Below are 12548 nucleotides of genomic sequence, written 5' to 3'. Positions count from 1 at the left end.
GGCAGGTTGGAGACCAGTCTGTAGTTCGCCAATTCGGCCGGGTCCAAAGATGGCTTTTTCAAGAGAGGGCGAGCCACTGCCTCCTTGAGAGCCCCAGGGAACCGTCCCTCTACAAGGGACTTGTTGACAATCTCCCGTAGGGTTCCTCGAAACCCCACGTGGCCGGCTCTAATTAGCCACGAAAGGCACGGATCAAGGGAGCAAGTGGTAGAGCACACAGCTAGAATCACCTTGTCAACTTCCTCTAGGCTGAGCAGGCTGAAATGATACATAACCCGACTAGAAGACGTGCATGGAACCTCAATTTCACTCACTGTATCAACTGTGGCAGGGAGGTCATGGCGGAACAACAAGACTTTGAGGAATTTCAGACAGACGATATAATCCGGAAGAGGAATGGTTCCCAAACGGTTTCTGGTCTGTCATTTCAGACAGAACCATTGTAGAACCGGTTCCCTACCGGAATATATTTGTAATTTCAGACACAAATGCTTCTGTCCCGTTTAGGAAATGGAGTTGAAGCGTTTTACCTGTCAACTGCTTCCAAGTAGTCTTCAGTTTCCTCTCCTGGTTCCGATGCGCTTTTTCACGCCGTTTTTCACCCGCGTGGGCGATCTCCGACTTTTTTTTTGAATGTTTGCTTTATAGCGTTATAGCATTATAGCGTTATAGCTATAACGCTATAATGGAACAGCAGTTTATCAATGCCATTGGAATGCCTGGAGTGTTTTGTTATAGTGCTATAGCACTATAGTGCTATAAAGCGAATGTTCAAAAAAAATAAATAAATCCGGAGATCGCCTGCGCAAGCGAAAAACAGCGGGCAAAAAGTGGGGAAAAGCAGTGCAGTCTGAAATGGCAAACCACTTCAGATCCAGCTCTTTACTGGAAGGGGAACGCCATGTGTGAAATGGCAGCCCTGTATTGGTTTACTCCATGACGAATCAAAAACGGCTTCAAAATGGGTTAAAAAGGTTAATGTGAAATTCCTCTATGTCTGCAAAATAGCTCACAAAAGCCTCACAGCCAATCTCCAATTCCCTAGCGTTTGGTTTGCCGTTCGGCAAAGTAGTAATCTTAGCAGCTTTGATTGCCATCTCATAGGATCTCATAAACGTCCTATAAGATGTTCCTGTGGTTTGCCGTGAGTATGCCGCCACTGTCTCTCTAGCCGTCTTAGCCTCCGCTTCATCAGCCGCAACTCCTAGGTATACCATGGAGCGAGCCTAGAGCGAGGGCGCCGGGGAGCGATCTTGTCAATGCCTGTCGAGAGTCGGCTATGCCAGTCCTCTACCAGCTCATCTAACAAGCCACCGGGAGCACTGGATCCCGAAAGGCCATCTGAAGTTGCATAGGGTCCATTTGACTCCTTGAGCGAGCTAAAATAGGCTCACTGCCCAAACAGGGTTGGGATGGTACATTCAGACAGGCCTTCATGGCAAAGTGGTCAGACCATGGTACTGCTGAAGCAGTAATCCGGTCCACTGTAACCTCCGCCGCAAAGATCAAATCAAGTGTGGGCCCGGCCCTGTGGGTGGGAGTTGTTATAAGCTGAGAGTAGTATTTATTAGTAGTATTTATTTATTCAACTTGTATCCCACTCCTTTCCTTGCCAAGCAGGGCTCAGGGTGGCTTCCAGCAGTTAAATGTACAGTAAAATCAACATTTAACAATGCTAAAATCCAAATATTGCAAGTTAAAAGCCTAAAAGTCAAAGGCCTGAATGAAAAAAAACATGAGTATTTGGAACTTTCTTGAAGGTGCCAAAGTCCTGCCTTTGCTGAGCCATGCAGGAAATTGTTTTTGTAAGACTAGGAGCTGCCACCAAAAGAACTTGTTCACACCATCTTATGCTAGGCCCACTAATCTGTAGTTCAGGTAGGATTTATGAAGTCCTGCACATGGACTGGATCAGTTCCTACGTGGCAAAGCCATGGGTGCATTCACTGAACTGATGTGCCAAATTGGACCCATTCGGTTGTACTCTGCTTTCCAAGAAAGTGTTACTACTGTTTTGCTTCTGTTGGAGCTCTGGTGCTTTTTTAAATATAACTTGTCAAAAATTCAGCAAGGAAAGGTTATACTGCTATATCCACAGCTAGAAAAAAGCTTGCCAGTCTCCTGGTGACAAAGCATAATTTGTGCACCAAGAATGTGGCGATTTGGAGACTGTGAAATAATAATTCAGAAGATAACATTTTTCTGCTTATGTGGAGAAAGCCTATTTTAATAGCTGGCTCCTTTACGTATGGGAAGCGAATGCTTTTATGGTCAGTGAAAACTTTATTTCAGACCCTTCCCCAGATTTTGAAAGCTAGCCACTTGTTTATACTAGGATTTCCATAGGTGGGCCCATACTGCAATGGTTCTGGAACTAATTTAATTGGTTGTATTCTCTCCCCTCCTCCATTTCTACAGCTGATGGCATCTTCTGCTTGAACTGTACCAGTAGTCAAGGTTATAACTGTAGCACAACCCATCAACAATGCACCTCTGCGGTCAACAGCTGTATTACCATTGCCCGGAATGAGGACACAGGTAAACTATATTCTCTGAGCCTTTCTGTTCTACCAAGATTTTGAGAGCTAGTATGGCTCAAGTGGTTAAGACGCTCAACTGCAGGCTGTGGAAGGTTGGTAGGTCAGCAGTTCGAGACCCAAGTGTGCCGCATGACGGAGTGAGCTCCCGTCTCTAGTTCCAGCTCCTGCCAACCTAACAGTTCGAAAGCAAGAAATTGCAAGTAGATAAATAGGTACCGCTTTGGTGGGAAGGGAACAGCGTTCCGTGCGCCTTAGTGTTTAGTCATGCCGGCCACATGACCACGGAAACATCTTCGGACAACGCTGGCTCTTCGGCTTTGAAACGGAGATGAGCACCGCAACCCTAGAGTCGGATTCGACTGGCTTTCAAGCAAGGGAACCTTTACCTTTTTATGGCTAATGGTAGCATTTCCTATTGTAGGCTAATGGTAGCATTTGCTATAGTAGGCTAATGGTGGGCTCCTCTGTTCCTAAGTCTTGATTGCTTGAATGTATTCTTGTTTTATTGATTTATTATTGGGTGAATTGCTTAGGGTTTCCTCGGTGAGCCAAAAGTTAGGTTTTGATTTTAAAACAGGCTTTAAATGGTAGGGAATACTTATTAGGAATTTAATAGTAGAAAAGAGCGAGTCCAGTATCACCTTAAAGACTAACAACATTTGTGGGGGGTATGAGCTCTCATGAGTCACTGACAGGGGTGTGCAAAAAAATTAGGTTTCCCCCCGATTCGGGTCTATAGGACCCCCAAAATATCGGTATTCCTGCATATTCCTGAATACCAGTATTGGCATTGTATTGGTATTTGGGTAAATATTCAGGGAACCTGAATTTATTCAGCTCCATTATACCCTCTGGGGACCATCCCCATAGGCTATAATAGAGAATTTCACTTGGCGAGTTGCGCCTCTGATGTAGGCTAGAAGGCATTTAAAGAGACTGCAGTCTCTTTAAATGCCTTCTGAGTTCACTTGCCAAGTCTTGCCGCTGCTGTGGCATGACTCAGCGAGTGAACTGATGGCATTTAAACTTCAAATGCCTTCTGAACTTGCCAAGTCATGCCGCCACGGCACAACTCAGCGAGTGAACTCAGAAGGCATTTAAAGAGACTGTAGTCTCTTTAAATGCCTTCTAGCCATGCCCGAATAAAAGCCAAATAATATCAGTTTTTATTTGGACATGGCTATTTTGGTAGCCGAATCAGATTGTCTAACCTGTATTTGGCTGAATAAATACCCGAAAAATACTGATAAGGTGTTTTTGGGGTATGTATTCTGCTCGGTATATACCGAGCACCCCTCCCCCCCAGTCACTGCTCACCGAGACTTGACTCTTGCTCTTTTCTACTGCAACAGACAGACTAACACGGCTACCCATCTTGCTCTAGGACTTCAGTAAGCACTGATAAGGTGGTAGTAAGGACACATGCTAGAAAGTCGCTTGCAGCCATGCTTGCCCATGGTCTGTCTGAGAACTCCCAGGAGCTATGAGGTCAGGGCCGGTGTCAGCATACTCCGGGGTGGGGCAGCTGCCAGGGCCCAGGGCTTCCAAAGGGGCCCACTGCTACTGCCCTTTCAGTATCATAGAGTCAGAAGGGACCTCCAGGGTCATCTAGTCCATATGGACAGGAAGTTGGGGAAGGACATATGGACATATGTTACTGAAGGACATATGGACAGGCAGTTGGAGAAGGGTGGGTGAAATGACAGGTGTGAAGCAGGGAGCATGGTGGTGGGGCAGATGAAGGGGGCCCAAGCAGCCTCTCTGCCCAGGACCCCACAAAACCTGGCTTTGTGTGAGGTCCCTGCCCTCCCTGGGTTATCCCAGGAGTTGTGAATGCTTTGCCTCCAGGAAATGCACATGTCTTCTGTACCTAAATGGTGTCCCCAGGAAAGGAGAATGTCCTTTTCTCCCCGTAGCTGCTGCAAGGTTCTGCCCCAACTCCAACAATGCCTGGTTGTAGAAGATGTACAGCAACTCTGTATACACAGGGGCGGATTAAGGCTCACTGGTGCCTTAAGCACTGACCAATCTTGATGCCCCCAATCTTGGTGTCATAGCCTATGACACTGCACCTCGCCAACAAAAAAATAGAAGATAACCCTAGGGTGCACCATGATCAAGGTGCACTAGTTTTATCAATTTTTTTTTAACAAATCTTCATTTGTTTTTCTTTTCTTTTCACCCTTTTCCCAACTTTGTGGTGCCCCCTTTGGCCCTGGTGTAGGCTTGCCAAGTCCCTCCCGGGGGGGGGCGGGGAAACCCCCACCACAGAGGCCCATTCCCCGCCGCCACCGGATCGGGCTCCGGGGGGAAATCCACCCCGACGTGCACGTCACCAGGAAGTGACGTGACGACGCCGGGCACGTTGGGGGCGGGGCCACAGTCATCCGAGGTAAAACTCTATGGTTTCCCCTCGGATGGTCGTGGCCCCGCCCCCAGTGTGCCCAGCGTCATCACGTCACTTCCTGGTGATGTGGATGCGGCGTGTGCGCGTGCTCCGGGATCGACCCGGGAGTCCCCCGCTCCGGAACAAGGTGAGACTTGGCAACCCTACCCTGGTGCCCTAAGCACGTGCTTAGTCTGCTTAATGGTTCATCTGCCCCTGCCTGTACACCATTGCTGGGACTTCAAAGCACTTCCCCTGTCCAGCTGCCACAGGATCCAGAGTGAGGAGGTGTTTCCTTCCCTATGTGCAAAAGGAAAATGCATGCCATGGGCCCTGATTCCTGACCTTTTCCATTCCTAGGGCACCTGGGCATACAAAACCCAACTTACGAAAAGAAGTGCAATACTGACGATCGTCTCTGCAACCAGGTCTATGGCTTGGTGGCTGGGGATTTCTCCCTGCGTTGGAACTCCAGCTGCTGCCGCTTGGACCGCTGCAACGACGAGGACATCAAAGGTAGGACTTTGTGCCAGGGGAGTCCGTTCTCACGCGAAGGCCGCATTAATCATGATACCAACCCAGGGCTGTAGCCAGGGTGGGGCCAGTAGATTACCTACCCGGAACACCACGTTGCTCCACCTAACATTTTTCTCCCCCCCAAACAGGTTCTTAAATGTTGCAGCATGACAAGTTCTTATCAAAAGAACGAGAACTTCTTTTGGGAACAGAAAATTTATGGTAGGGATGTTGGTGCCGCTCCAGAAATGCTTATAATAGACAATGAGGGATTGAGAGCCAGTTTGGTGTGAGAGCCAGTTTGGTGTAGTCGTTAAGTGCGCGGACTCTAACCTGGGAGAACCGGGTTTGATTCCCCACTCCTCCACTTGCACCTGGCTGGATGACCTTGGGCAAGCCGTGGTTCTGACAAGAGCTGTCCTCGAAAAAGAGCAGTTTCTGTCAAGAGCTCTCTCAGCCCCACCTACCTCACAGGGTGTCTGTTGTGGGGAGGGGAAGGGAAAGGAGTTTGTAAGCCGCTCTGAGACACCTTTGGGTAGTGAAGGGCGGGGTATAAATCCAATCTCTTCTTCTTCTTCTTCTTCTTCTTCTTCTTCTTCTTCTTCTTCTTCTTCTTCTTCTTCTTCTTCTTCTTCTTCTTCTTCTTCTTCTTCTTCTTCTTCTTGTCATCATCATCCATTTATTGAGGTATTAAACTGGCATAAAAAACGGAGTAAAATATGCCCGAAGCCATCTCCCACAGTCTTTAAAATTACAGATAAAAATATAATACTTGCAATACTCCCTCTAAGTTGTGGAGTCCTGTGAGCAAAAACTCTACGTTATGAGCTGCTGGCATTAAAGTTGTGAGTGAGCCATTTGGCTGCTGCATTAAGTAGTTTCCTCTGGAGCCCTCCTTCCTGAGCCGAGACAAAAATGTGTGAGCCGGAGGCTAAAAAATTGTGAGCTAGCTCACACTAACTCAGCTCGGAGGGAACACTGACTACTTGTACATAAGGGATTATAAATAATATTCCAATAATACATAAAAATATACTGTGTGAAAAGGTTCTTGACAAAAAGATAAAATAAAACAAATTAAATAAAGGAGTATTACCTCTTAAGACTTAAAATTTATAAAGCTATATATACTGAATTGACATGCCTCACTTTATGTTCCCTTACTTTCTTGGATGTTCTGTTGAGTTTTGCAGGCTGCTGTGCAGAATTTCGCATAAAGGGCAGAGTCACCTGCATATTTTCTGAGAGCCAGTTTGATGTACTGGTTAGGAGCGTGGACTCGAATCTGGGAGAACCGGGTTTGATTCCCCGCTCATCCACATGCAGCTGTTGGGTGACTTTGGGCAAGCCACAGTACTCTCAGAGCTGCTCTCTCATGAGCAGGGGTCATTTCCTGCAGGAGTGCACAGGAGCAGAGCTCTGGCAGTAAAGAGCCCAGGGGGCGGGCACATGCAAAAAGCCCCACCCCCTGCTCCCAGCAGCCCTCAGTTAGAGCAAGAAGCAGCCAGGCAAGTTGCAGAGCCTCCCCCCTCCCCGGCCCAAAACAGTCCAGTGGCACCTTTAAGACCAAGTTTTATTCAGGTACAAGCTCTCCCTCCTCTGTGAGGGCAGATCTGCACATTCCCCCCCACCCCCCAATAGCTAGCAACCCAAAACAGTCCAGTGGAGCCTGAGCGGTGGGTGTTGCCTTCTGACATACTTCCGGTGATGTCAGGGGGTGTGGCATATGCAAATAAGTTATGCTAATGAGTTATACTAATGAGCTCCTGCACCTCTTTTTCTACAAAATGACCCCTGCTCACGAGCACTTCTCTCAGAGGTCTCTCAGCAGCACCTACCTCACAGCATGTCTGTTGTGGGGAGAGGAAGGGAAGGATGTTTCGTGTAATAAAATAGTAGATATAGTCGCAGTAAATATTGGGCAAAATCTAGAAAGTCAAAGTCACAGGTTGAGCCAGGTATAATTGACATTCATTGGCTTTTTCAGTCCATATGAGTTATATTGGCTGGTTGGTAGAACTACAGCTTATTTATTTATTTCATTTGTACCCTGCCTTCCTCCCCAGTGCAGACCCAAAGTGGACTTTACATTGTTTTCCTTTCCTCTATTTTATCCTCACAACAACCTCATGAGGTAGGCTAGGCTGAGAGAGTGTGACTGGCCCAAGGTCACCCAGCAAGCTTCCAAGATACTAGTCTGGCACTCTAAATTATTACACCATACTGGCTCATACGCATGCTTCTCTCTTTGTGCAAGTCAGTCTTCTGCTCATAGTTGTTTGTGCATGTAAGTACTGATTCACATAGAAAATTGTGCGCACATTGGAGGAGAGTGGGAAACGAATTTTGCTGTGTATAAAACCTACACGCTAGGGGTTATGTGTGAACTGGACTCTAGGAAATGGAACGGTGCAAGAGTGAGATCCTCTTTGGGGTTTTTTTTGGTCCGTTTCTGTCTGCAGTACAAAAAGCATCTCCGGTTCTCAATGGCGTTCGTTGCAGCTCATGCTTTGCGCAAGGCACGGACGTGTGTCTGAACACCACCCAAGTGAACTGCACCGGGCAGCTGGACCAGTGCATCCATTTTGTTACCATCGCCAAGGAAGGTAATAAAGCAAAATAATGTAGAGGCAGATCTTGTCCACCTCTCTGTGGAAGCCCCACCCTCTGGCCCGCGAACATTCTGAAATAGGCCACACTCCCTAGCGCAGTATGACGATATGTCATGCCCAGAACATGTCAGGTTCCATTCACGGTGGCCTTGTGAAATACCTTTTCCTCCAAATGTTCTTCCTCTGTCTCGACTCATGGTCAAAACTAAACCCTCCTCCACCCTCCAAAACAGATCTGGAGTCAGCCTGCATCACTGCTATATCTCAAGCAATACACCAAAACAGCACTTGTCCTGCTTTGGACTGGAAATGTATAAAAAAGAAGAATGATAAGAACTGGCATTGAGAAAATAATCATCCCCCCTCCAGTTTGCTGATTTCAAAGGGCTTTTTAAAAAAATGGTTATGCCAATTCTGAAGAGAGGGAAGTGATGCAAAAGAGAACAGAGATCCTGTACTTTGGAAGGGGAAACTTCAACATGGCTTGGTCATGTGCTACATCCTTTTTCTACACGTGCCTTAAAGGTACAGCAGTCTTGTCCTCCTTTACGTCTGATCACTGTAAAACAGGGGTCCCCCGTGCGATACCCGTGGGCACCATGGCGCCACTGACACCTTTCCTGGTGACCAATGTTCCCTCTAAGCTGCAGAGCCTTGTGAGCAAAAAGGCTACTTTGTGAGCTACTGGCATTAAAGTTGTGAGCAGACGATTTGACTACTGCATACATTAGTTTGCTCTGGAGCCGTCCTTCCTGAGCTAAGACCAAAATCTGTGAGCTGGAGGCTAAAAACCTGTGAGCCAGCTCACACTAACTCAGCTTAGAGGGAACACTGCTGGTGACTGCCAAGTTTTTTTTAGAAAGTGGGTGGGGTCAGGTGGGGCTTTTGCACAGCAAGGCTTCTGATTGGCTGTTGGGAATTTGATTGGCTGTGCAGATTTTTTTTTAAAAAACATTGCTTTGGCAGTAGCTGCCACCCCAGCACCAAGGATCTCCACTGTGTGACTGAAGACAAGCGGCAGCAGCCATTTTGTGGCTGGCTCCACCTCTTGCAGCAACGGTTTTGTGGCAGCCGTTTTGTGGCTGCACCCGCCAGGGGTCATTTCCTGCGGGAGCACACAGGAGCGGAGCTCCGGCAGTAAGGAGCCCAGGGGGTGGGCACATGCAACAAGCCCCGCCCCCTGCTCCCAGCAGCCCTCAGTCGGGCCACGAGGAGCAAGAGGCAGCCAGGTAAGTTGCAGAGCCCCCCCATCCAACCTTCAGGTACAAGCTCTCCCTCCTCTGTGAGGGCAGATCTCCCTGGTTAGGGGTGTTTTCTCCCCGGCGTTTGATCGCGCCGGGGAGAAAAGGCGGCGCGGCCGGGGGATCCGGGGGATCCCGCCGCGCCGTGTCAACGTTGGCGCGGCTTTTAAAATGACCCCTGGCGCCCGCCATGCTGTATCAAAACCCCAACGTCCCTGTAGGCTCAAAAAAGCTTGCTGCAGAACATAGCACCCCTTTCCTCATGGAGACAGTGAGCAGTTTCCCCCTCCATGCCAGGTAGGTTTACCAGAAGGTCTGAAGAAGGGAGTTGGGAAGAACATCCTTTATTTCCAGCATTTGCAGTTGACTATGGGAAAATACAGTACAGACAGGCAAACACTCTTTGCCTACTAGTGAGAGCAGCCGTAACAAGATGGTGCCCAGTCATTCAGCTGAGCTAACCCTTTTTCCCCTACCTTTCATTACAGAGAAATACAAGGATCAACAAGTGACCTTCAAAGGCTGCGCCACCAAGAACATGTGTTCTATCGGAGCTCCTGCGCTGTTTACCACTGGCCGCCAGGTCTACGTCAAGACCATCATGTGCAGTGGGGCCCCGGAGGTCCCTTCTCAGCACAGGCTGGCCCTGTCCGCCCTCGCAGGGTTGTTCTTTCTCGTCTACCAGTCCTGATTCCTTTTCACACATGTCCTCCACTGTTTTGTTCTTTGTGGGCCTTCTTGCTGCCTCACTCACATTTTAGGGGTGACAGGCTCCCTGGAATTACAGCTCATCTCCAGACTCCAGAGATCAGTTCCCCTGGAGAAAATGGATGCTTTGGAGGGTGGACTCTAAGGCACTGTACCCCAGTGAGGTCCCCGTCCTCCCCCAGGCTCCGTCCCCAAATCTCCAGGAGTTTCCCAAATGGGATCTGGCAACCCTTACCTCCCCCCATCCCCTGCCGGTGGCCGGGGAGATCCTAGCAAAAAAATTCACTGCCTCAGATTTGCTGGCCAGTAGAACCGTGAACGTGAGCCAAAGCCCGGCATTGCGTAGTCACAAAATAAATCTTTGAGGCACGAGCCAGTCCACACCATGAGGCCCTAGTGATGCTTCCTTCTTGTCAGTTCTTTTGGTGCTATTAGTCCTGATCTATTTGCCTTACACAAAGTTTTATGTGTAGTTTTGGGGTTAGGCAGGGCTCTTTTTGTAGAAAAAGCCCAGCAGGAGCTCATTAGCATAATAGGCCACACCCAACAGCAGAAACCCATTAGCCTATTAGGCCACACCCCTGACAGCACAGCTCATTAGCACATTAGGCCGCACCCCCATGTTACCAGAAGTGTGCTCATCCAGCCACACCCACCTTTTGCTTGTTATTCTGTTTACCTTGTTTGTTGTCAAAACCCAGGGCCTTCTTTTGGAGCAGGAACTCCTTTGCATGTTAGGCCACACACCCCTAATGTAGCCAATCATAATGCGTTTCTGCTGTTGGGTGTGGCCTGTTATGCTAATGCGTTTCTGCTGGGCGTGGCCAACTTGGGAGCCAGCCGGAACTCCGTTCCTGTGCGTTCCTGCCCAAAAATAGCCCTGGGGTTAGGGATGCCAGCCTCCACGTGGGACCTGGGGGTCCCCTGGAATTACCGCTCATCTCCAGACTACAGGGATCAGTTCTCCTGGAGAACATGGATGCTTTGGAGGGTGGACTCTAAGGCATTGTGCCCCACTGGGGTCCCCCTCCCCCCCTCAGGCTCCGTCCCCAAATCTCTAGGTGTTTCCCAACCTGGATCTGGCACCCCTACCATCCCCCAGTGTTGGCAAGGGGAGTCCTAGTAACCCTTCATATGCCACAGTTCCCCTCTTATAGCAAGTACCAAGTACTCTGCAAGCATTTCCTTCCAATCCAGTTCATTCTTTATGACCCTGTTTATGCTTTCTCTGATGTTATTGGTTGCTGTTACATCATTTCTGAGGGCTACAAATATTTGAGTAAAAAACCTGGCTGCATGTTTTGGTATGCTGTCCTTTGGTTCTTTATCAAAGTATTGTTGGAAAGGCTGGCTCCAAAGGAGGCTGTACTGTTCATACTTGTGTTGATATTCTTCCTGTGATTCTGGATTCAAAAGTAGTGCAGCGTGGTCTTTTAAAACCTTAAGATCATTGTTATTCCCTCCATGTTCTTTAATCCAGATGCTGACATCTCTCACAATATGATTCCTGCAGTAAACATTTGGGATTTGTGCGAAGTTCATTTGCAATATCCCTTTCTCTATCAGTCACAAATGGTATATTCTTCATATTATCTCTACCCAAATTCTGTAACTATTTCAAAAAGGCCCCCCGAAGGGGATTTTTTAAAATACATTTTTCTAAAGGCTACAAATCTACAATGAAAATGAGGGAAGGGAACTACAATTAGGGATAAATAAAAGAAAACCCACTACTATCTAAAATCCCAAGAGAGGAGATCCTCAAAATCTCTTAAGTACAAAGTCAGTTCTAAACTCGCTAACAATTTTTTGAACTTAGTCAGGTCTGCTATTACAACTTTTGAATCTTAAATTAGCTGTTAAAAGGAAAAACCCCAGAGCATCTCGTTACAATCAACCCTTTTCAAAGGCACAATACAGAGTCCTTCAGCCTTCATTTCTTCTTATCCTGTCTTCTTCGCAATTTATAAGGACTTTTAGGATCCGCTGCTCCCTTCTCTGACAGAGAGTCCTCTCCAGAAGACCCCGAGTCCAGCTCGCCACGGGACTTACTGTCCTCTTTATCACCTTTCTCTTGCTCACCGAACTGGATTTTCAAAAAGTCTCGTGCTTTGGAAGCAGAGTCAATCTTTTCCTTTTTATCTTGAAGGTTACGTCCTCTGGATACAGCCACCGATATCTGATTGTGTTTGTTTGAAGAAAAAGGATTAAATCTTTGTATTTCCTTCTTTTTTGTCTCATTTCAAATGGGATGTCTTTAAGGATCCTGATGGTGCTGTCCTTTATCTTGAAGGTTACGTCCTCTGGATACAGCCACCGATATCTGATTGTGTTTGTTTGAAGAAAAAGGATTAAATCTTTGTATTTCCTTCTTTTTTGTCTCATTTCAAATGGGATGTCTTTAAGGATCCTGATGGTACTTGTAATGTATTCAGCCTGACATGCCCGGACTTGCCCGGGCTGGCCAGGCACAACTCTTCAATAGCTTCACGTCCAAAGACAATGGGTCCGTAGGATCCTAGCCGGCCCAATCAAAGGGCCAGCT

The 12548-nt window shown here is 47.7% G+C and overlaps 1 protein-coding gene across 1 annotated transcript in view; it reads left to right on the top strand.

The window, feature by feature from the left end:
* Positions 1-10133, top strand: part of LOC107112083 (phospholipase A2 inhibitor and Ly6/PLAUR domain-containing protein-like) — a 14765-nt gene extending 4632 nt beyond the window's left edge. The window contains exons 2-5 of the mRNA XM_015413153.1: positions 2419-2538; positions 5287-5442; positions 7905-8048; positions 9784-10133. Of these exons, the coding sequence (XP_015268639.1) occupies positions 2419-2538; positions 5287-5442; positions 7905-8048; positions 9784-9986 (623 nt within the window). The 3' untranslated portion in view covers positions 9987-10133. The remainder of the gene's footprint in view (positions 1-2418; positions 2539-5286; positions 5443-7904; positions 8049-9783) is intronic.
* The last annotated feature ends 2415 nt before the right edge of the window (positions 10134-12548 follow it).

The sequence above is a fragment of the Gekko japonicus genome, unplaced genomic scaffold (assembly GCF_001447785.1).
Source record: "Gekko japonicus isolate JY-2015 unplaced genomic scaffold, Gekko_japonicus_V1.1 scaffold4664, whole genome shotgun sequence".
NCBI classification, from domain to species: Eukaryota; Metazoa; Chordata; class Lepidosauria; order Squamata; family Gekkonidae; genus Gekko; species Gekko japonicus.
The sequence above is the reverse complement of the archived record's forward strand: the minus strand, read 5'-3'. Positions and strand labels throughout refer to the sequence as shown.